A 24,323-nucleotide genomic window follows, 5' to 3' on the forward strand; every position below is an offset into this window, starting at 1 on the left:
ATCAAATCAGTCCTCCCCACCTTTGGGCCTCACCGTCTGTGCACCGTTTCATCCCTGGCTTCATTTCTTTGCGCTGCATTCCTGTAGGTAGGGAAGGGCTGCATGCTGACACATGTCATGGCTCCCTCATCATCGAGACAAGGAGTAGCCAGCACCAAAAGCAAAATGTCTTACAGTATATGACTTATCTTGTTTGACATCTAGCTAGGATAATCATTGAAAAATATATAAATAAAATGACTTCAACTAGTTTTGATTTGGGGATATGAAAGTCTAGCGAGAGAATTTCTGGCATCAGCTTTAGTCAAACAGCACCGCACCGGGCTCCCCCAACACTAGACCATGAACTGGGACATTTAGCAAAATGAAAAGACAGAAGATGAGAAATACAATATATAAAATTATTAAATGTAAGAAAGGAAAAGGGAAGAGAGAAAGAGGAAATTACTATTAACTCCAGTACCATAGTTGACTGAAGGGAGTGAAACATTGAGTGGACAAAGCTGACAGTAAATATAATGACAGATTGCAGGGGGATGAGGAGAAACTCAATGTGGGAGTTGTCTCAGCATGCCCTGGACACACACCCGTTCTTCCTTTCCACATTCCTTAACCGGGCGAGTCTCGATGTATCCCACAATTGCCCACCTGGCCGGTCTAATTTATCTGTCGTCAAATTGAAAAGATAAACATCGGCTGTCATGTAACAAACACAGATAGCGGTCAAGTTGGAGGAGAGGTGGTGACCTCGGGTTGGTGACCTCTAGTGCACTTCCCAGATGTTTACAGGGGAGCCAGTATGTGGCTCTGCAAAACGCCAAAAGCAAAGTAAATGGTTGAAAATGTCTGTCTATCTCCATCCTAATGTGTGTACCAGGTCTTTCCCACAACCTAATCTGGAAAAGCAGTACATAACTGGATGGACAAATTCTACTCTACCTTTGATTTAAAATTAAAAATCAAAGTCTTGTATTTTATCGTAATTAAAAAGGTGCCCCAGAACACAGACAATCCGTCAAAAAGTGGAAAGAATGCAGAATTTCATAGGAAGACTGCATGACCTTGGCACACAGAAACCTGACATATGCTAATCTGTCTTCATTGGCCAGTGCTGATAAAGTTCAGAACATTTCTTAACAAACGCAAAACATAGCCTTGAGATTTCACTTCCAGATGTTTACAAGGCAAATGTGGATTGCAATGGTGAGGAATAACCTTTTCTGGCGCGATCCAGTCACTGACAAATTAGGTGTGGGAGCAATGCTGACGCCTGCTGTCGAGAAATGGGAGTGCACACTGTTCTTTTGATTGGGGATAAACGAGCAAGAACAGCTTCCTGGTTCTCGGAGGCCCATAGGTAGGCAGGTGCAGGTGTCCCAAAAATCCTTTTAAAATTACTACAGAGTCTGTTTTGAGATTAGTTTTTTCTCCAGAAATAATTTTTAAATCTGCTGCTGTGGGAAGGACTATGGCAGAACTCTGAAAAGAGGGGAGCATAGGGAGCATTTTGCACTTTGAAGCAGAGTTCATGGCATCAATGGAAACTAAAAATGGCGGCTGGGTTGTCGTCAAACATGCCACAGTTTGCACTGGGGCACAGCAGTTGGCACGAGTGCGCGCGGTGAAAGATCCTCATGAACTACAGGATGGAGTCAGGAAGCAAAGAGGAGGTGGTGGAGAAAAAGCATTTTGGGTAGCGCCCATGTTTGCACAGGAAGTGCGTGTGAGGTGGAGCACGATGGTACAAGGCATAAGGGCTTGGGAATGAACAGAGCTCTCTTTTCACAGCCACTGAGATTGACCAAAACTTACAAATGCATAAAGCAATGCCAGTTTGGTTTAAACTCGCATCGAGTTGCTACTAAAAAAAACAAAAGCGCTAATCAGAAAAGTTTGCGTAGAGTTGTGTTTACTCCAGTATGGCTGTGCCCCCCTGGATGCAGCTCATTAACTCCAAAGTGAAGGCATTTAGGCATGGAGCAAGGCCAGAAGGGAATGTTAATACTTAACCCATTCCCAGACGCAACTAATACACAAACAAGACGCCCCAGGATATGACTAAAATTTACCTCCAACAATGGAAACGTGACTATTTAAGAGACATTTCACTTCAATGAGCATGTGATAAGAGTCAAGCCGATCCATGCATGGACAATTAAATAAGTAAAAATAGTCTGCATGACACGCAAGGGCGTGGAAGTCAGAAGCTACAACACAGACGTCATCGGGTCAGCAGACATGACAATGATTTGCAAATCACTGACAAGATCCTTAGATGCCCGAGTCACATCACATTAGTGTGCTCGTTGTGTTTTGAGGGATGTTACATAACTGGAGTCTGCACTCTCCCAGGCCCTCACATTCACACAGTAACAACACAGGGGTGGTTAAGGATGAAAGGAGAGGTTTGGGGGACTCCCTTTTCCAAGAAAATGGTCTTAACCTCTCACTAAGGTACATACTCAACTTGAAATGGTTATTTCACCAGACAAGTCTGCTGAACCAGACCGTATGGAAGAAAGAAAATGTCCTTGGCTAAAGCTTATGACGAATACGATCAGATTCCTAATACCATTTCATATTTTTTTAAATGCATACACAACAGACTAAATAATACTAGTACAATGAAGGGACTGTGTTATTGAATGGAATTTCCCTTAAACTGTAACATATGTTCGGGTTAAGATTAGATGAACTATTTGCCTTTATTTGTCCCACACGGGAAATTCCAGAGTCACTTGCTGATGTTTCTGATATGGCTGAAATGGAACAAATGTATCAACCGGTTTGATGATTTGTGACTCATGGTTGGAAATTAGCGGGCGGAAGATGCTCATTGATATCTTTTTTTCCAGCAAGCTTTTCAGATATATGGCAATAGGGAAATTAAACGGTGCAGGGTTGTTTTCAGATGTCAGCTACATAATTTCAGACTCCAGCAAAAAAAATTCTCTTTGTACTGCTTTTATCTCGGCGGTGCGAGTATCCTTTTGCCCAGCTCACAATGGAAAAATAAAGAAATAAACGACAGGGCCGCCTGAGCAAAGATGACTAGACGAGATCTAGCCATCTCCTGACTGGAGAGGAAACTGGGCCATTGTCTGGGTTTCACCAAGACTGGAACAGATTTGAGGGCTGGGAAGTGGTCACGCCCAAGAACGTTTGGACAAAGAAGTGAAGAGCAGGCATGTGACCAAAAGGTGGCCAATAGATTTAGTAATCCAAAACACAAACTGGTAATGTAAATGTGCAGTTCTTGTGCACAGAATATTTTCAGCACTATTTGAAGTGAGTTGAGGAGCTTTGTTTGGACAAAAGTGGTGCTTTCCTGGCGTCTTATGACATCTTTAGGCAATTACAAACCCTGCTAATTATTTTGACGCCATTGTTTGATTTCAAATTGTTCATATCTCAGTCAGTAAAAGTTTGAAAGCAGATGGATTTCGAGACAAGGCAACAGCCATCGCATGACCCTGTGCTGTAACTGTGACAAAAGGAAAACAAATGTTTGGATAAAGAATATGGGTGTCAACTCTTGTAAACACAAAAACTGGGTAAAAACATCTCAGTTTCGGCTTGGGATAGTTGCGACAGTGAAAGCTCCAGATGTCAATGCGGGCCTTTCAGCTATCATTGAGGAAACTTGAGAACATGCCAGACACATTATACTCAAGGGTATGGGGGGAAAAAATACATACAACTATAACATAAAAGCATGCAAACTCCTTTGGTAGCAGATAAACATATGGAAGGGTCAAATCAGTACATCTCAAAATGATGAGAGCCCCTTATGCACTGGAATGTCTGATTTAAGATTTGCCAACATTTTGAATCTACCTCTCGCTCTTTTTTAAGGTCATCTCCTTTTCAACTCTGATGTTCTCTCCTAAGAATCCTTTGAAACATATCTGATTGGCTGACAGTATTGGATATGGATCGAGGTGATCTAGAATAGAATTAGGATTGGGTCCAAGGCACTGGGGATCGGTACAATGGTCTATTATCACCTGATGTGGAAGAAGTGTCGAGAGTTGATAATGGATTCATCTATTACAGCAGCTGAAGCAAGATAGAGAGCACCAAATGGATGGAAGCAGGGGAGCCACCGTCGATGGACTCGACTACTTACCGAAAAAATAATAATAATGGGAGCAAAAAGATGCTCATTATAGGGAAGTTGAGCTATTCATTAACAGACCTCCTGCGGGCGGTAGAATTCTACACATTACATTGCCATCAGGCATGGAAACACCAGTTCAAAACATCGAGACAGAGTCAATTAAGTGATTGTTAATTACTCTATGTAGGATAATTAGTCAAATGGCCATAAGTACATAGGAATCGCTGGTTACGAACGATTGTGTTCACTAGGCTCAGCACAAAAGGCAAGTAAGGTGCTGGAATGGATTCATTTGCATTTCGCTTCATTTCAATGGGAAACCTTTCGTCAGTTCAGGAATGTTTCGGGTTACAAACACGATCACCGGTCATTGAATGAATTGAGTTCATAACCCAAGAATGCACTGTACTGAATGATAATTCAGTCCTAATAAAATATTACACCCACTTATTCAACTATTTCCACATTCTGTGAGGGGTTGATGATCTTGGAGAGAACGAGCACGAAGCCAACATTATTCTGACAAATCTACGTTGTTACTTTTGAAAATATTTCATGGAAAGTCTCAAAGCAGACTGCGCGAGTAAATAAATGATCTCGTTGAGGAATGTGTTGCTGGAGAATTGTTACTGAAGTGTCTTGTCTCCAGAGTTAGCAAATTATCAGCCAGTGGCTGTGTTTGAAATTCCTCATCAGCATGTTATGTCATGCCGAAACACTGTGGGAGAAGAACTGAGTGGACAACAGGGTGTTGTGAAGTGAGTGTCCATGTTCAATGTATCTGCTCTGCCTGGAAGTACGCATGCTATTTTAATAAATACATACATCATCTGGAAGATGCCTGCGTCAGCAATGCACAACAATTGCGCCTCATACTGCATCATCATCATCACAGCTAGCAATGTTCGTGTTGCTCATTTGCCTAAAACTCACAGATCAAGGTTGAAATCTTTTTGTCTTTTTCAGTCTAGTATCCAGTTACAGTAGCATAATGGACGATTATGAAAACATATGAGGCTGGCACTGCAGCACAGAGGAAAATTACACCACTGTGCAAGAAATTGTGTGGTGGACACACCTACTCAACAACACCTTCTCCAGGCTGCACAACCACACCACCCTTTCCTTTCACTCTCCTGAGACAACCTCAATAAACACAAAGCGAGGCGCCTAAAGGCTTCCTGTCTCCCTTGAAAAGGCCCTCTTGTCCCGAGAGGGAGCAGAGAGGCTGCGAGGTGCTGCAGCAATTCCAACACCCACTTCACCTGACATTTGGGAGGCGCTTTCATCCTGAAAGGCCATCTAAATGTCTGGTAGGCACAGGTATAACCTTTTTTTTTTCCTCAAGCACAATAAGGCTTGTTACGATCATTTATTTATGCCGATATATTTTCCCAGAAACAATGATGACACGAATGCCAGTGATATTAGCGCAAATATAATTAAAGTATACATTGTTTGAAGAGCAACTTCAATTTAAGAATATTGAACATTTGCACTGGAGAACAATAACTATTTTAGATTAAAAACAACACCAATATAAATGCCAAAAGCTGTTTGTATTTTTTAAATGATTAACTTTATGAATAAAGCTAGCGATAGATAGCTAATCGATGCCAATCAGTAACAGGCAAAACAAGAAAACCCTTTTCCACTCGATGCCTCAAGGCACATAATGTAAAAAACATGCGTGTGACTGACGATGCGAGTCCAAAGAAAAAAAAACTATAATTTCCATTTTATTCATCGAACGATGAATATAGTCATTACCATGACAAACCTAAGCACAACACATAACACGTTCTTTCGTTGCAAACAATGTGGATGAAAAATAAAGCACTACACTGCGTTTAACTACCGCTAAATGGAGAGTTGAGGTAAGTGCAAGGTCATCACTTTCAGCTTCTCATGAGCCAGCAAGATGAAGCTGCTGTTGAATGCAAGTAAACACTGTGGAAAGTGTTGTGCAACTGTCCTTGTATGAGGTCGGCACGCTGCAGTGACAAGACAACGGATGAAGGAAGAGGACAGTCAGTGAACGCTGACAGACCTTCTTGATGCGCTCTATTCCATGAATGTCATTCTACTCGAGGTAAGGATTAGTGTATTGTGTAGCAAGGCAGCTGTCAAATAAATCTATTTGGGGTAGGTCACCGTGTGGAGATTTCATTCAGGTATGAGCCCAACAAAGACCTTTTGCAAAATCTTGCAGATGTATAATTCCTTCAATTAATTCAACAAACAAACCTTGGCAGGTGCCCCAACACAAGTTAACTGAAATACGCTCAGTGCGAGGGCGCTAAATTCAAGTTCGTTGATTGTGAGCCACATGCCCCGATTGTTTGGGTGGAACATGATAAGAAGACAAGGAAATAGGCTAAACATCGAGCAAACAATCGACACAAAGCAAACTTGCTGATGTTATGTAAGGAACTGTTTCTCACAGGATTTCACAAAACACTGAAAACGGTTTTGCATAGAAACTATCGTCATAGAAAAATGTTGAGGAGACTGCCAAATAAGACCAGACCAACTTGAAAAGCAACCTTGTGAGAGTGACAAGGGATTACTGGGATCCTATGATGAGCCTTACACATGATGTTGAACTAACCCAAAAAGCTCAAACTACACTGGCAGCCTCACTTAATTCATTAAAAATGCCCAACTTAATCAGCAAAGAACATACTATCAAACTACCTTCTATTTTGATTCTTTTTTTAAGATCAGTGCTAGAAGCGACAACTACCATTGACAGAATAATAAATCAAAAGAATACACTTAGGTATCACAAGTCTTACTTTACTGAGAGAGTCGCAGGTCAACATGACCATCATCATGGGCAAAAGGTCACATCTGTCATTTTAAGCAGAGTGAGGCTTGCCATCTCTTACTTTTTAACACAGAGGGTGTCAAATTTATTTTTGTCATGGGCCATTTTATTGTAACGGTTTTCCTGTTGTCACACTACTTTAGGAGCTGACACAGCACTTGCAACCGACACATCCTGCAGTGGTAATGCAAGCCAGAACAAGGTGTACCATTCCAAACTTTCTTGGCAAGCAGAACCGAAGCTCATTATTGGATATGCATCTCAACTGAAATTGAGTCGATATCCAGCCAGCTGTTGAATTCATTGTCTCAGCAGTAAGCCTGTCTTAGTCCAAACCGGATTGCCCAAATCCTGAATGGAGGCTGAAAATTTAAATGAAATGCATTTGTTATTTTAGCCGGAGTGCTGGCAGGCAGTGTGTACTCCACGCAATGCCTAGCCTTGCAAGCCAAATACTGGTTGGGAGGTCCATTCACCACGGAGCTGCTCGGCTCAAAAAAGAACCGATAAATCAAATTTGTTTACTTGCTGTGACGTATCCTTCGGGCGCAACGTCACTTTTGGCAGCAGAAGTCCATCCTCACATCAAGCGAGAGAGACGGTAGTGTGTTTAATTCAGCATTAAACTCAATTTTAAAGAACACAAATCATGGATTTTTTCCTCGACTTCACGTCCGTTCTTCAATCCGTCGGTTCCTTTGAAGCGCCTCAGAAATGCGCATCAATACGACTCCCCAACCAGCCCAATTGCCGTAGCATTGCTACACAATGCCACTGTTGAACGTTTAAACACAAGGGATGAGTAGATGGAAGTCTATGTCCTTGCACTGAGGTCAATGAGGACAAAAAAAATAGACAAATCATGCCACATATTGTTACGGTGACACTATTTGATTAACTAATGGAATAGAGAGGAAAATTTGCTAAAAAAAGACCTGCCGGCTCATTTTGGCTTAATGAGGCTTAGAGACATGAGCACACAGTCCAGGTTCCTCCCTCACCTTCATCACGACGGATGGAAAACACACTTCAGGAACAAACCCTCCCTTCACTAGACGTCTGTGTGTTTCTTTCATTAAGGGTTATACAGTACAGTGCACACAGACAAACACACACACGCGAACGCACTCCAAGAGTTGAACAAGGTGAAGTGAATCAAAGTTGCAAATCACTACGACACTTTATCTAATCCAGCTGTGGTGTGATATGTGCTACAATCTCACCATCGTCAAAAAGCTCCACAGAGAACTAACACCTTATATTTAGACTTTTTTACAGCAGTTATGACCTGTAACTGGCTCAGCACAGAACCACAAGAGAGGGGAACCAGAGGCACTAACTGCCAACAAGCCCAACCAAAATCATCTCCCCTAACAAGTTAGTCCAGCGGTCCTCTGTCAGAGTACCAGCATGTACTTTAAGTCTGTAAACAGATGGGATTGCCTCCTAAACATGGCAGTGGCAAGTATCTTCATCAAAACAGATTACAAAGTACAGTGAAATGGCTGAGGGGGGGGGGGGGGTCTGATAATACGCCGCAAAGAACTAACAGGGAGAGAGGAAACACATCCTTGCCCCTTCGTGACAGTACGCTGTGTACCAATCAAAACTGAATCGCAACCAAGAGGCACACAGGGAGGCAAAGTTTGGAAAGGACGTCATAAGCAAACAAATCTTTCCTTATGAAAAAATAATATATACATCCTCTGCGAGGCAAACTGTGTGCACTGCTACCCTCACAAGCTTTCCTCCTCCATGTACATGTCACGATAGCCTGGCTTGGCTCGGACTCCAGCAGAATCTCTGCCTGCTACAGCAGCACTGACCTCAAATGTCACCTCCAAACCACAGCACAATAACAGTGCGACATAGAAAGGGAGGGGGGGATATAAATGGAATTTTCTGAAAACATCATCTCTACTACCTGCAACTTACTTCCAGATAGGGGAAAAAGTAGTCACATGGTTAATTACCTATAGAAGAAGCAGTTGCAGCACACCAAAACACCCATCAAGACGGCGGTGAAGCAGAAGCGGGCCGGACACTTCTTGGTTCTCACCTCCCTGTCTGCACTCTTGGCTACAGGTACAGGGCAAAAGTGTCCAGCCTAGCACCTTGTTAAATTACGTGGTTGCACAAACAACCTTTGACTTGCGCACAGGACAGACGAATGCAGGACCAATCCGTGTCCCTGCAAAACGGAGTAGGAAGACACGCACGCCGGCAAACTCCATTCGCAAAAATCGGATAATTTTTCATAGAGCTGGTTACTCATTCTCTCTGACGTCCAGTGTCCGCAACTGCCTGCCTCTTTCACACTCTTGCTCTCGCTCTCCTTAGCGAACAACTCTCTCACTCCCTCTCTCCCTCGCTCACTTGCACCTAAAAAAAAAAAAAAAAAAGGGGGAAGATTATCTTGGCAAACATGGACCCGTAAACAAAGTGCAGACGGATGGGCAGCAGAGGGTGGACTGCAGAAAGCGGGATAGAAAAAGGAGGGCGGTAGCAAGAGATAGAGATAAACGGGCAGAGTAGGGGGTAAACTAAAGTCAGGTGACAGCGATTTTAGCAATCTGTTTACACACATACATGTGCCCCCATATTAAACCCAAAATATTCAACAACCATTAGCGAAAATATTTTGAAAGCTGGCTTCTCTCTTCTGGTAAATATACAATCAGGGTGACTTTTCATTCTTACAAATGATGCAGTGGAACCAAATGGGAGGGGCTAGCGCTGTGGCGAGCCCCCGGGACGGGAGCCAATCGGTGCAGAGTACTCCAGAGAGAAATAAGATGAAGGGCATCATTCCTGCACATCATGCACTGCAATGCACTTTATTTACTTGTGCGTGTGTGTTTGTGTGCGTGCGTGCGTTCAACGCACAAACGAATCCCCAAACACAACATCACTCCAAGGTGCTGTTAAAACTCTAACCATGTGACTGTAAACAAAAGGGTGACACTGACGCCAACACGGGATTAACACAGAGTGACGAAGGTGGCTGACGCCACTGAATGCTGTTGCTCAATGTCAGACGCCTCAAATAACTGCAGCTTGCCAAGAAAACAATAAGGGGCTGAAGCACCTTCATTTTAAAAAGACCTCTTTTGAACACAATCAAAGAATGGCGCTCTGGATGAAGGAAACAAGACACAAGCAAAACCGCAGCACATCAGCAGAGGACTTTACATCCAATGACGTTATCACTCCACCTCCTCCTCGGAGGCCTGTCGCCAGAAGCTGCGCTTAAAGAGACCTCCTCTTTTGCGGCGTAATTACGTCATCACTCACACCTACAGACAAACAAAGATGTGTAGGCTCATGTGTGATTGGATACGCATAATAGATGAGAAAAAGACAGATCATTCCAAAAATTCCAAATTAAAGTGTAAATATATTCTCATTTAAGATAAAATAAGGGTAAACTGGGGAGGCATTGTCCTTGATTTTGATTGTGTGATTACGAGTGCACATGCGAGCTGATAGGGGTGCTTGGAATTCATTCCAAGAGTTTGTGGATCTAAAAAGCAGGATCAGGATGTGGGTCTTGTGTGTGTAATGCCCAGCGGAAGGCCATGTGCCCAATAACAAGGCAAGAGAGGAAAAGGAGTGCCTGAGCGCTAAGCGTGAAACTGCCATTAAACAAACTGTCACTTTCCCAAAAAATATAAGCAGGTTATTGTGTTTGATTGCCAGTACTTCCCATAACCTTTGAACCCATTCATGTAATTCAATCAAACAATAAAGGAATGACATTATTCACCAGAGGCAAGAAAACAAAGAAACGCCGATTCCTTTTCAATTGTAAGAGCATAAGACAAAAAAAAAAAAAAAAAAAAGGCTAAACCAAAACAACAGCTTTATACATGGAGGCAATTATTGTTATTGTGGCAGAGAAAAGTGGGATGAGATGGAGGGGAGGGGGTGTCACACCAAGCACATACAAAGTTGCTAGGTGATGGGTCCAAAGGAAGGAGCATTTGCCTTAAGGGAAAAACAGGGGGAGAAGAAAAAAAAAATGAAGATGGAAGTCAATGTGAGAAAGAAGACGCACAAAAGAGACAAAGCAGTTCTGAAACCGCAACAAGGTTGTTCAAAACTGGAAAAACACGTGGGCAACCAGAAAGTATAAACTTGTGTAATCAAAACACCAATCAGGTTGGGGAGCGTTAAACACTTTGCCCCTACAACATAAATAGCCATGTATTTTTTTTTTTTAATCGTAACAGCCCCCACAAATAAGACATCACACGGCAATGTGTCCATATGGCCCACATTACAGAAGGCTGTATGGTGCAAAACAACAATGAGAGCATCGAGTAGCTCCATAGAAAAGTGATTTATGGCAGGAAGAATTAACAAGCAGTTCACCCCCACCCACCCACATCTTCCTCCCCATCTACGCGCGTCACATCAAGTCACGTTGCGCACAGCAGCATCTTACTTCCATACCTATTCAGAGTGTACGAGCCGTTCCTTTTAAACCTCATCCTGGATGACAGGAAGCGGATAAAGAAATCCAGAATGGTGCGATGTCGGAGCGTTTAGGCGGCGCCTCGAAACAGCACAAATAGAGCCGCTGCTGATGTGGACGGCTGCGCGGCGCACACAATACGGAGTTGCTCGCTGCTCAACACCTTTCCGACTATTTCTCTCCAAACTGCTCCTTGCCCCCTCCTCCGTGCAGTTTCCGCGGGGCAGTCTGGATTCCAAACACAAAGAGTCCGTATCGGTGACAGGCGCGCACAGTCTGCTGCAGTGGAGTTCGGATCAAGACAAATGGGCCGGTGTTAAAAGCGACAGTGTGCTCGAGGGGCAGAGGCGCCTTTGTCCGCAGCCTCGCTCAACAGTCGCACGATCATCATCTCAGCCTGCCATGAAAAACATCAACTCCTCAACACTGTGCAAACTACACTGACACCATGACGTCACCACAATGTCTTTGTGTTGGGGAAAAAAATAAATACTTTTGATCCTACCCTATTCATTCAAGAGACTACTGCTGTCTCTTGACTATGTATATATTTACATGCATATAAAGCGCCTAGTGCCAAACATAGCTCTTGTCTAAACTAAAAGAGTGAAGCAGATCTAAGGTCAAGATTAGGACTCAGGAACCACTAATGCCATTTAAGAACTGGGCTGTACTCTTGGCAAACACACGTGTGCAAATATATCAGTGTGTGTGAGTTGTATTCCGAAATGTTTTTTTATTGTAGATAATCAGTAAGTTGCCAATCACAATTAGCAAAGACAGAAATCAAATAGCACCTATTCTACATGGATCCATCCATTGATCTTTTTAGTGCACGATGCAGTTTTACTCTACAGATGCGGTCTGGCGGACTTTATGCCCTTTTACCCCTTTATATTATTTGATACCCCTTCGTCGTTGAGGGGGGTTTGTAGTTGTGATGGTAAGGTGCGCGGCAGAGGTAATATTTCTTTTTGATGTCAGTCTTGTGTACTCCATGGCAAAAAAAAAAAAAAAAGCTGCCCAATGTTAGTGATCCACTATCAGCACACACAACTGGAGACACATTTACCTGCCATATTGACTAAACTCCACCAAAACCTCTGGTATTTGTACAATGCAATATTGCCTCTTTTCTTCTTCCATTAATGGTGAGAACTAGCTGTCCGGATACCAGCCCTGTTACATTGCATTCTCAGCACGCTCCCAAACAAACTCAAAGAAGTGACATTGACAGAGGTGCAGGAATGTTGAAATGTGCTGAAAGCAGGTGGTGGAATAATGTGAAGTGACTTTGTTAAACAAAGAAGCGACAGCAGAACAATGTTATAATGATCAAGTGCCAGTTGTGCTTCACTCTGTCTGATTGCCCTTGTCTAAAGCTCTTTCAAACAGCATTGCATACAGAAAAATATTTGATCATCAATGTCTTGGTTTGCGTCGAGGACTGCGTGAGAACAGTTCCTGTACTTCCGCAAAGCACTCATTGCATCCAAGTTCATTTATTTCTATAAAAGCAGCTTGGAAACAGAACTGCTGATGCCTCCGTCGGTCACTACAGTTAGACCGCAACCACTGGAAGGAGAAGACAAGGGGGAAGATGGGTAATTGACCATGAGAAGAGCGTACAGAACACACTTGTATGTGGCTTGGATTTTGCATAAAGAGGAAGGGAACTCATAGACCACAAAAGCGTGTTTTTAAGTGATGCCGTTCTATACCCCCCCTTCGTCCTATTCATCTTTAATCCAATCCTCTTTCCAGGATGTATTCATAAGCCTGGATTTTATTGCTCTCCTTGCAGCCTTTCCATGAAGATATTTGAAGCTTGTTTTGAAAACCATCCCATCAGCTCATCCCCACAACTTGAGCCCCCTTCATTTGCCTCCTGAAATAAAATATTTCTTTAACCAAGCATGACTTTGTCTGAAGGTGTTTGATTCATGCGAATGAAAACATTTTCTTCTCCTGCTTACCCCTCAAAAAACAAAAACAAAAATCATGACAGACTGCTGTGCTTGGCCGCTAAACTCCCACCCAGGATTTCCAGGAATACTTTTCACAAACACACATGTGGAACTGTGGTCAAAGGTACTTGAGTGCAGACAAGAGCTGGCAGCTTTCACAGATGACCATGTTTCTGTGTGTGCCGAGTTCCCCAGTGCTTCAATTGACAGACAACACACTGAATGTGTGCCTCATTCATCACACGGTGCTCTATTGCCCCCTAAAATAGATATATTTTTGAAAGCACAAACATAAGTTGCTTACGCAATTTTGTGTACACAAGGGAGCACTGCCAAGTCACCAAGAAGCCACTGTCCTGTACTGAGCACTGTGCGCAAACACTGGACACAGTTTGAGTAAAAATGAGTAAAATAAACAGACATATTTGGAAGGTTTTGGGGGAACAGGCCCAGTGAGGATTCAACACAAGAGCCTACTGTATTCCCCTGGAAGAAAAATGTGCATTTCACAGCGATAACTACGTGTGGCGAGCTGCTTTCCAATGAGTCACTGACGCCTTTTTCAACAAATGTAAGCGTTATACCACTGAATCACTACGGGCCTTCAATATTGGTGGAAAAAAAACAAAAATATATTTAAACGCATTTTTATGTCATCATCTAAGAAAATTACTTAACCCACAAAATCACTATGACTAACGTTCTTGGGAGAACCTTGTAAAAAATGAATAAGATCCTCCATGAGATGAAAAACTATACAAACATCATGCAACAGATTTTGAAGCAGGGAAATTAAGACTTAAAAATAAAAAATTTCGGCAGCTTGTTATGTGCTGCAGTTACTCCAAAATTAAATCTTAACAGGAGCACAGGCACCACATGAGTGAAGAGAAACTAAATACTCCATTGTTTTTATAATCAATCATAATAAAATAAATAAAGAAGGAAAGAACAAAAAGAAACAAAAAGAAAGAAATAACAAAACGAAAGAAAGAACAAAAAGAAAGACAAAAGAAAGAAAGAACAAAAGAAAAGAAAGAACAAAAAGAAAGATAGAAACTAGCTAGGACAGAGGTTTGAGTGCCACCTAGTGTTCAACAGAAATAATGCACAAAGTATGCAGGAATAACTAACACTAAACCTCACCAATGTCATCTATCTATCCGGTTATATAATATACAACAAACTAAACTGCTTTGGGGTGGGAGGAAATAAATTGTAAATGTTTGTGATACTTCATACACCACTCATTATAATGAGGTTGACCGGGAATGCAAAAAGAGAGGCAGTATCATTGATCACCGTTTCTGTCTCTAGCCGCTGATGGACTGGTACCACCGGATCAATACTGTAGCCTCTTGATATAGTCATGTGATCCATGACCGGAAAAAACACATTGGGAAGACCTGCGAGGCATAACTATGCAACAACAAGATCTAATTTCATGCTCACTGGATCATCCTATATGGGTGAAATGTGAAACAATGTGAAAACCTTAAAGTTTACCTGTAACTGCTGCCAGGTAGGCATCAGTGTAGTAGAGTACATGTGGACTTGAGGAATTGTGCCCTCTTGTGGTAGAGGGATGCACTGCATTGTTTCTGTTGACAACAAGCTTGGCTTGTACTTACTGTTTGCCACGGATTTTGAGCATGAAATAAAGACATGCATGGGAGCTTGCTTATTCCTCTTATGTAAGGAGATGATCATTTGTGATAGACATTGCTCAAAAGCATAACTGCAGCTGCACATAGTACCTTACATTCTGAAATGAAGACTCATTGAACTTTAAGAGACAAATTGATATGAATGGAGAGGAAGGCATACAATGAGCCAATTGCAGCACATCCATGGCGTCTGGTTTTGTGGATGATTCTGAATGCCCATACAGAAAACACTTTGATTCCCGCAAATACCGACGCATGCATGTGCAAGCGTCGTGCATCCAGAGCTGAATTGCTAACTCGATTGGTTATGAAACAGTTGTGTGCGAGCGCACGTTCAAGCCTGAGTGCAGTGCAGAGCTGTGAAGAACCAGTGACCTCTATGCAAAATTGACCCCAGCTCCCAAACGGTCAGCTGAGAATAATGCAATGCGCACAGACAGTTCCATAAGCGTTGTCTCGGTGATTTTGGAGAAGAGTAAAATGGATGCATTTCATTTTTTATTTCTGCAAAAGGCACAGCATCCCAACATATGCCAAACTGGCAGCATGACCACTGCGTGCTTATTTTTTGAGATACGGGTAGAGGACAAAACCTACAGTCTAGCAGCCAGACGAGTTGCACAAGTCAGGCGCCCACAGAGATACAGGAGCGCAGCGTGCAACAGACCAAGTCGCTTGTGGTTGGAGCCAAAAGCGCACACTGCCGCATTCTGATAAAGGCAGCTCAGTGACAGACGGTTGGGGAGGGAAGGACGGCCGCGAGCGCTTCCTGCGTTTGCCTTCAGTGAGTGACGAAGACTTCCTGCGAACAATGAGGAGGGGAAAAGAGCGTTTGCTACAGTGTGGGGCAATCAAGGAGGGAATCGACACGCGAGGTCGAATATGAGGTCATATGCAAACGGACGGGAGGATGCAGGTGTACACGAAGAATACCAGCAGAAAGAAAACAGGCATTGCCTGCTTGCAGACAGATGACGTCAAAGTAGATCTCAAGCAGAGAATGAAAAGGGAAGAAGGCGGGTCTGAAATCAAAATTGCCGTCGCCAACATTCACGTGTATCACACACAGGATGCAAGAAGCGAAAACGAAGCTGAACATGTACACCACAGCTGTTCCTTGTGGCAGACGTGGGAACGTAACTTGTTTGCTTCCTCACGTTGACAAGAAAGGAAGTGGACCAACATGCAATTCAACATGGCGGATCATTAGGACCTAAGCTTTTGTTTACTTTGCCCTCCGACTTCTTGACATGAGTATTAACGGGAAGCCTTTGAAGGAAACTGAGGCAAGCGTTTCAACTGATAAAAGAATAAAACAGTTGTCGCTTTTAGAGTCGACGATGAAAGCTATCAAGACAAGTTTAACCCTACTGTGTCCATACATTTCTTTTGACAGTTCAAACCAAAGTCACCAAATGGAAGTGCAACATCCTTTGACAGTTGACCTTTGTCTTGCCGGTACTTCATGCAAGACAATGAAGGCCACCCCAGGACAAATCCTTGTCAAAAAAGCTCAATAGAACGGTTGTCCGTGGAATGATGCGGATCTACAGGGAGAAGGCCCGGATGAATTAAAGTGCAGCTTAGCAGAGGAGTGTGAATCACCGAGTAAAAACAGGAGGAGGTCAAGAGCCATTGCTCGCTTCCGAGAACTTCTCTCTCCACCGCTCTTTATGTAAACTAATCTCTTCCATCTCACTTGGCCTCATTTAGCCAGCTCACAGACGATAATAAATCAGCAGCACACTCCCCAGTGTGTCGTCGAGCCGGCCCAGCATGGCACGCTCACGTCCCACTCAAGTGAGCAAACACTACACCCAACGCGTTTCCTCTGTATGTACAACTTTTCTTTTTCCTAATATGTCATTTCAGTAGGATCCTGAGGAGCTAATCAAAACACACACTCAAAGTTGAAAGGGCTACAGAGATGGCGACAAAAGCAGCCATTCACTTTGCGCCAGTTCGTGTTGTAGGTACACAAAATACAATAATACACACATACTCTAAGTGGTGATATTTCTGGTTCTGCAGCAAACTTTGGTCACAATTTGACAACATTAGCAGGAAACATTCTAGCTTATTCAACGTCTTGATGACTTTTGGGTTGCTGTTCAGCCGCTACGCTAGCCAGCCAGCTGCAAAACTGGTTTTGTACACAGGGAAGATGCAATGCTATCAACAAATGGTTGGTACAGTCCAAATTGTCAGCCTCACAAGACCTTCCAGACTGACTTTGAAACTCCAACTTACTGTGTGTGTCTTTGCATCGTCCCCAGAAGGTTCTTTTTTGTAACAACGAAACACGTGGTAACTGCCCGTAAGAAAATACGCCAAACCAGAACACATTTGGCATAACCTCCAGGCGGAGGGGGATTTTTGCTTGATCACAACATCCTGTTTTGGCTCGGTGACTATTTAGCATTTTCTGCCGAAAACCAAAAATGCACTTTTGGACTATTTTTGGTGCATCTCTAATTATCACAACATACGGAGATGATACTCCCCAGTGTACAACTATGTAAGCTTCCAGTCAGTCGGATTTATCTGTGTTTACGCACACACACTTCCTTAAGTGGATATCAGAGGATTTACGGGGTCAAATATTTGGTTGTATGTTTTTTGGAGGGTCAAGTCCAGTTTTAAGCTTTTCCTCCCTCACTGCTGAGGAGCCAAGTCAGCAACTCCCACACAGTGACCCAGGCCCACCAGCAGAAATCAGCTGAAACTTCTCCATGAACTCTGTTAGGCTTGTGAAGGATGTTTTAATTCTTTAAATCATGCTAATGCGCCTCCTCCACGTGTTCAATATCTGGGGAAAAGTGATTTACTGTTGTCCATGAGATACAGTGGTAGATTTTAAATAGAAGTTTGGTATTTGGGCTCAAGGTTGGAGAATCTCTGCCAGTCTGTACAACAGACTGCGTACGTTCAAGAATTGCAACAGCTTGTTATGATCCAAAAATCACTGCCATGGCAGTGTGATGGCGGCAGGAAGCTCAGGCAATGTGCTGACCATATGGAAGGGTCAAATCAATAATGGCGAGCTTCTTGTTGGTAATGGTGTCTTGTCTCGACCACACCCGCCGGTGCCTCCCACGTCTTGTGCATCGCTACTAAACAGGAAGCGCACAATCGGAAACAAGTCAAGAGTATGTCGCTCCATTACTCTCTTAAATAAAGTAGGAGGACTTAGATGATTAACGGCTGTCGTACATTCTCTCGCTCACTTTCTTTTATGCTCTTCATTCTACCGTGTAATCCCATGTAGCGGGGTAGTTTATGAACATGCATACAACCGCCAACATGTTCACGTGAACACGCATCACAACAGCCAAGGTAAGGGGGCGGCCAATAAGGATTAGAGAAGGATCACTTATGCAAGGTTGTGGGTTGCACAGCTTATCAGCAAGTAAATGGGGTAAAAAAAAACAACAACTTTCTGAGTCCCGAGTGAAGCGTGTGAGTATAAGTGTGTATGTCTTGGGCTGGCTTGCCCCTGATGCAACACAGAGATCTCTAATCCAATTACACTTCAGACTAGCCTTGCGGCCTAGCCCCAACCACCAAGGGCAAATCTATTGTGAGCTTAGACTAGTGCTAACAGCACACATCCAGCAGATCCACCAAAGCTTAGTTATCAGAGGCTAACCATGGATATGTGGAAAAAAATTAATTTGTTTCCAAATACCTTTATTTCATCTGAAAATATATAGTATGGCCAAGCAGGGTCGGTTTCTTTTCCTGCCTGGTATTGGGCTCATTTGTCTGTTTCTGGCAGCCTGGGCCCCTGCAGTTAAATCTCCCCCTCTGTCCTCTATTGCAGACCTCTGCTGTTTCCAATCTAACTCTTTGACCCATGCTGCCGCTTCCTCATCTATCTCCATATCTCACCTATCGCCTGTCTGAGCTGCACTATCATTTGCCTCTTCTTTCTCTCACCCTCTTTACCTTCATTCGCATTTTTTGTTTGCCATCTTATCGGCATCACCCTCTTCCTGTCTCGCTCCGATACTTCTTGTCTAAGAAACCAGTTATTAAATTCGTTCAAGGGGCTCCTCCTTCTCCTCTGACAGGGAAAAAGATTTTGCAGTTCAGAAATGATGATTATGAATGGATAGGCCATCAATGTAGGCAAATACTACACGGTCGACCACTAAAACATGCCAGCCTTGCAGGTAAACATCTGAGAGTTGAGACTGGGGCTGCCCTGAGCCAGTTCAACACATTCTGTCTTTCCGCAACTGAAGAGCCCAGCTCAAGCTGCAGCAAAGCACGCACACGTCTCTGCACATCAGTGTCCTAAGAGAGAAACGGGACGGAATTAAAAAGCGGACAGAGACAAACTGAGATGGAATAATAGAGCTGTGTGCTTTCCCTTCAGAAAGGAGGAAACAGTTCTCATCCAGCAAATCTGGTGCAAAAATGGCCCATTTTGGAAGTATAGCAATGACCAAAATCTAGCATAAAGATCGTTTCCATCAGTAGTACGTCTCATATTAAGGTCGTCCTCATCACTACTAAGAGAATGCTGTAGCTCCTTTTCCTCTGTTAATCATGCTCTCGACCCGATCAAGATTTCCTTTTTAATTCATTTACAGCTCAGCACTCAGGGCCAACATGGCATCCATCTATCACGGGGGTCTCAAACCTGCAGCCAGGGGGCCCATTTGTGGCCTGCAGGATGATCATTTGTGGCCTCGTATGTCACATCAAAGTTTTATGTTAGTGCGGCCTACTTTTTTTTGGTTGTGTTGTTGCCTGCTCCCCTCGCCCCGATGAATCAATGGAAGAACCAACGAGATAATGGATTCCCAAAAGATTAGTTTGGAGCGTCCCTAATCAAAATACGCTCTGATTACTTCCCGGTATGTACGCGGTAGGACACAATTTTCTGAAAAACTCTGTACCTTTAACACAACCACATAAAACGGAGTAAGAAAACCAGATTAGTGATGATCCAGAAATATGTCCAATTCCCTCGCTCTTAGTTCAGCATTAGCGAGCCATCACTCAAAATCAAGGGAATTAAACATCTGTCAAAGCCTGCCCATTTCACCGGACAGAGAAAGACACATTTAGGCGTAACTCCCTGGTGATTCAATTTCTGTCTAAATATGAAACTAGACAAATGAGGTCATGCAGCTTGGAAATAATGCTCACTGTCTGGGTAGTGTCTGGCTTGCAAACAAATTAAGGCAAGTGCAAAAATAACAACAAGGGTGATTGAAGCACGCTTTCTTGCTGCTGCCCTTGCATGGAAACAAAGCTTTGTCACATATACTATCATGAGCCTCAACATCATCTCCTTTCTTTATCTCACCACCATTAGTTCTATTTGATTCCCCCTGGAGATACCTGCTTTCTCGTAAACTATGCCACTCCTTCTCCCAGCACCTGCTAATGTCTCCATTGATTCGATACCTCATCAAATACTCCATTGCAAACTTTTATACAACACCTTTTTTTATATACACCTCTCTTACTGCGTTCTTTGCACCACTATTCTTTATTCATTCTTACTTTGTGTAGTACCTCCATAATATTTGACAGCTTCTAAAACAGGCATAACATTTTGATACCAACTATTTGACCCTGCATCATACTATTTCCCCGAAACAAATTCAAACCAGAGCAAGATAAGCATGTTAGAAAAAAAATGTTAGCCCTTCAAAGTTGCATTGTATACGTAAAACAAACCTACTCAAATTGGCTGTATCAGCAAGTAGGTATTTGGGTCCGTCGACAACATACGTCTTCAACGTGTCGTCAAACACGAGCTGTCAAAACTTAAAAGATGCTATCAGGCTTTATCAGCTGACACGCGACATAACTTGAATTCCCAACATGCACAAGGTATGACTGTTTGAAGGTATGAGCATCACACAAACTATGGACTGAGAAGGCAATTGTGTCAGTGTCAAATTCAGTCGCACACAGAGCAAGAATTCATAGTACACTTTAGATTGAACAGTGTAAACTTAATTTATTACATGAGATGTAAGTATAAAACGTTATTCTAAAATAAATCCCTTTTAGAATAATGGCTGTGTGAAAATATCTCAAAATTACAGTAATGAATTTGAAGATGCTTAAATCATATGATGAATAAACTCCCTCATTTAGTCTTCAAACGGCTCTGTTCTATGGGGGAACAATCTGAAATCTTCTTCAACGGAATTGCACAGACAGCAGTTGACAATGTCTTTTCGGACTTATCGCATTGTTATTTTACTTAAATGGCAGGCAACCAGCGAATCAACACAAGGAGTTACAACTGCCCGTTTAAAGGTTCAACTTGGCGCGCCCTAAAATTCAGTGAGTGACTGAAGGAGGCAGGTGGGAGTCAAAATGCATCAATTAATATTCCACTCAAGGTTGCCTTTTGTAACTCGACAGAAGCTACAATGCAAAAATTGGAATCCCCAAATAGCCTAAACAAGAAGCTAAGCTTGGTTAGAAGCGTACAAATGACCTTGTGCTACCACACACACACAAAAAAACACATTAGTGATGCTCAATATGCACAAAACTTGACTAAAACTCTAACTGATGTGAACTAGCTGATATTGTGGTTGCATGTGTTTTGCCCAATGTTATCGCTCAGACAAAATGTCACATGGTGGAGAAGCAGCCCAGACCGCAGTCGTCTGCCCTGCCCTGCCTGCTACGTGATGCACGGAAGCACACACAAACACGCCCTGCCAATGAAAAATGTAAGCAGCCAGCAAAACAGTACACTGAAAACTTACTTTTCAAAATCATTACAGCAATTACATAGAAATGATTTCATAATAGATGGAATCGCATAAAATAGAATGCCTTTATTGTCCATAGGCGCGGGATTGGAATTGTCGGACACTTCAGTTGCTTTGCATCTAGAAGTGCACTAGGTTATATTATATATTTTCTTAGTACTCAATACTGTAACAAATCTAACACAGATACACCTTACCTTTGTCTCTCGTGACAAATGTGACGACATCTGAGACAATTGAAGAAGGCACAAGAACAAAGTACGAAAAAAAACTAGGGCTGAACAATATTGAAAAAATATGCAATATGGTTGTTGAATATCGCACCATCAATATTATTGCGATTGTATAACATGTACCGAATTTTTTACTATCCAATGAAAGGATTTCTTCAAGCTGAAAAATAAGCAAGCTCAATGCATTTTTAATTGTAGTTGACCTTGATAATAGTAGTCAACGACTGGATGGCGATGCACATTCGATCATTTCACTTAGTTCTATTGGATTGCTTTATACTTATACTATGGATGTGTTTTCCATTTAAATAGCTAAATGAATAGTATTAAATCGACTTCGATTGAATTTACTACAATTGTGACTTTTGTGGTGTGCTAGCATAGCCCACCAATGTGGTGCCTGAGGCCCACACAAGTCCGGGGGCCTGCTCTAAAACGTTGTAATGTAATGTTCTGAGAATGTTGTAAAGGTGCTCATGACTGAAAATACAAATAATATAGCATGTTCAGACTTGTGCACAACTTTGGGATAGGCACTGCCATTGCAGTGGAAGAACTCTGAGGTAAACCATGGACTCAGCACATCTCATTGAACCACACAACAGGTATTTATTTTCCCACATAAAAAATGTCAGGTTAAGGACTTTCCCAAAAAGAAGACATCAGTGTCAAGAAATCAGTGGCGTTTTGTTATTGTTGTTTAAAAATGAGCTGCACTCATTTTTGGAGAAGCGGTTAGTTCACCTTCAGATTCTTGATGGCTCTTAAATTAAAAAAGTGCGCATGTTTTTATGAGATTTTCTAAATCGATCATCTGTAAGTTCTAGATGAGATGGTTAATGCTTAGCAATTGCAGGTCATCGGGTGACAGCAATTGAGAAGCACTGGCGTGTTGAGACAGCCTGAGAAGGAACACCTTGCACTCAGCCTTAGCGGGACGCTGCTAATGTTAGCCACTTTGTTGCGTTAATCATCGCTATAAATAAACACCTCGTGCAGCAATCTGTCCTCGACAATGACAGCATCTAATGTGGGTGCTGTCGTTATAGGACAGACTGCAAGACGCCGCAAATAGCCGAAAGAAAAAACTCTCGATCCCGGGTTATGTCGCTTGATCATCGCAGGTGAAGCCTGCTGGCAGCTTAGCTATCGAACTAGCCTTGCCGGGCTAGGATGGAAGTGAAATCAACACAACATTCCACGGGAATCGTGACAAATAAAGCGGTGACAAGCCCAGTGTCAACAACAAAAATGTGAGCAGGTGACATGTTAAATGAGGGAACGTGGTGTGTACTCACCCCATTAACCAGTCCATGGTGCTGTTTGGAGCTAGCTTAGCTAAGGCTAGCTAGCAGGGGATAACGCCAGGAGTCGGAGGCGACCCCCTCTACTTGATCCGGTCGACTTCCTCGCAGCGCGGCTTGCCTTGCGTCGCCGAGTCCCGTCGCTCTCTCCGGGGGTCACTTGACTCCCCCCCTCCCCTGGCCGTCCACGCGGAAACCGGTGCTCACGCTCCGAGGGTCTGTCCTTGTGCTCCTCTGCTAGCCCGGAGCATGAGGATGCACTATCACTGGCAGCTGCTCAGCGGGGCAGCCTGGAAGTATTGAGCGACTTTGAGCCGGGAAACACTGCACGCAGAGCGGGGTTGAAGCGCGCGAGGGTTCTGACCGGACCGGTGCGCTGAATGAAGACGCGATTTGTCGGGAGGCCGCTGGGCCAAACCGGGCAACGTTTATCGTGAAAGCTCGTATGAATGCCGCGGTGCTAACTGACAGCGTGAAGGTCCAGTGAGGCTGCCACTGCCAGCCGCTCGCTGCTGCTTCTCTGACTGCGAGCCACTCTCACGTCTCGGTCCGGAAGTAAACACGGGGCTGAGCCACTCAGACTGCCGCTCCTGTGCGCGCGACGCGCGTACGTCTGTAGAAGCAATGAAACGTCTACATGGCATTTGATGCTTTGAAGCTTTTTCTGTGCTCATTCACATCTGCTTGTTTTATTACAAATACGTATAATGTTGTCATCATCTCGATTCATTGTACAGTATAATGATCGGGAATTTCCGCACTGCAAATTGCTCGCTTTTGAGAGTACATTTAAATGCTGTCAGTGAGCTGAAATGTCAAGCACAATAAATTGCGGACGGTAATAAGAGAGGGGGGGGGGGGCATTGACAAACAATGCAAATATGCCCCCTAGCGACTGCGAGTATTTTGAGAATGACGTCAGAGCAGGTTGACCTTTGGGACGTCTGATTGTGCCATCATTTTTTTGTCC

The 24,323-nt window shown here is 43.2% G+C and overlaps 1 protein-coding gene across 3 annotated transcripts in view; it reads right to left on the reverse strand.

Moving 5' to 3' along the window:
* Positions 1–23,904, reverse strand: part of mob2a (MOB kinase activator 2a) — a 41,054-nt gene extending 17,150 nt beyond the window's left edge. Inside the window, exon 1 of one of the 3 annotated variants that reach the window (XM_061283329.1) lies at positions 23,348–23,904. In XM_061283329.1, the coding sequence (XP_061139313.1) occupies positions 23,348–23,364 (17 nt within the window). In that variant the 5' untranslated portion in view covers positions 23,365–23,904. Of the gene's footprint in view, positions 1–8,923; positions 9,319–11,405; positions 11,733–23,347 lie in introns of those variants that run through there. The other 2 variants (XM_061283328.1, XM_061283327.1) reach the window with 2 other exon arrangements.
* Between the last annotated feature and the right edge of the window lie 419 nt (positions 23,905–24,323).

Source organism: Syngnathus typhle, linkage group LG7 (genome assembly GCF_033458585.1).
Source record: "Syngnathus typhle isolate RoL2023-S1 ecotype Sweden linkage group LG7, RoL_Styp_1.0, whole genome shotgun sequence".
NCBI lineage: Eukaryota > Metazoa > Chordata > Actinopteri > Syngnathiformes > Syngnathidae > Syngnathus > Syngnathus typhle.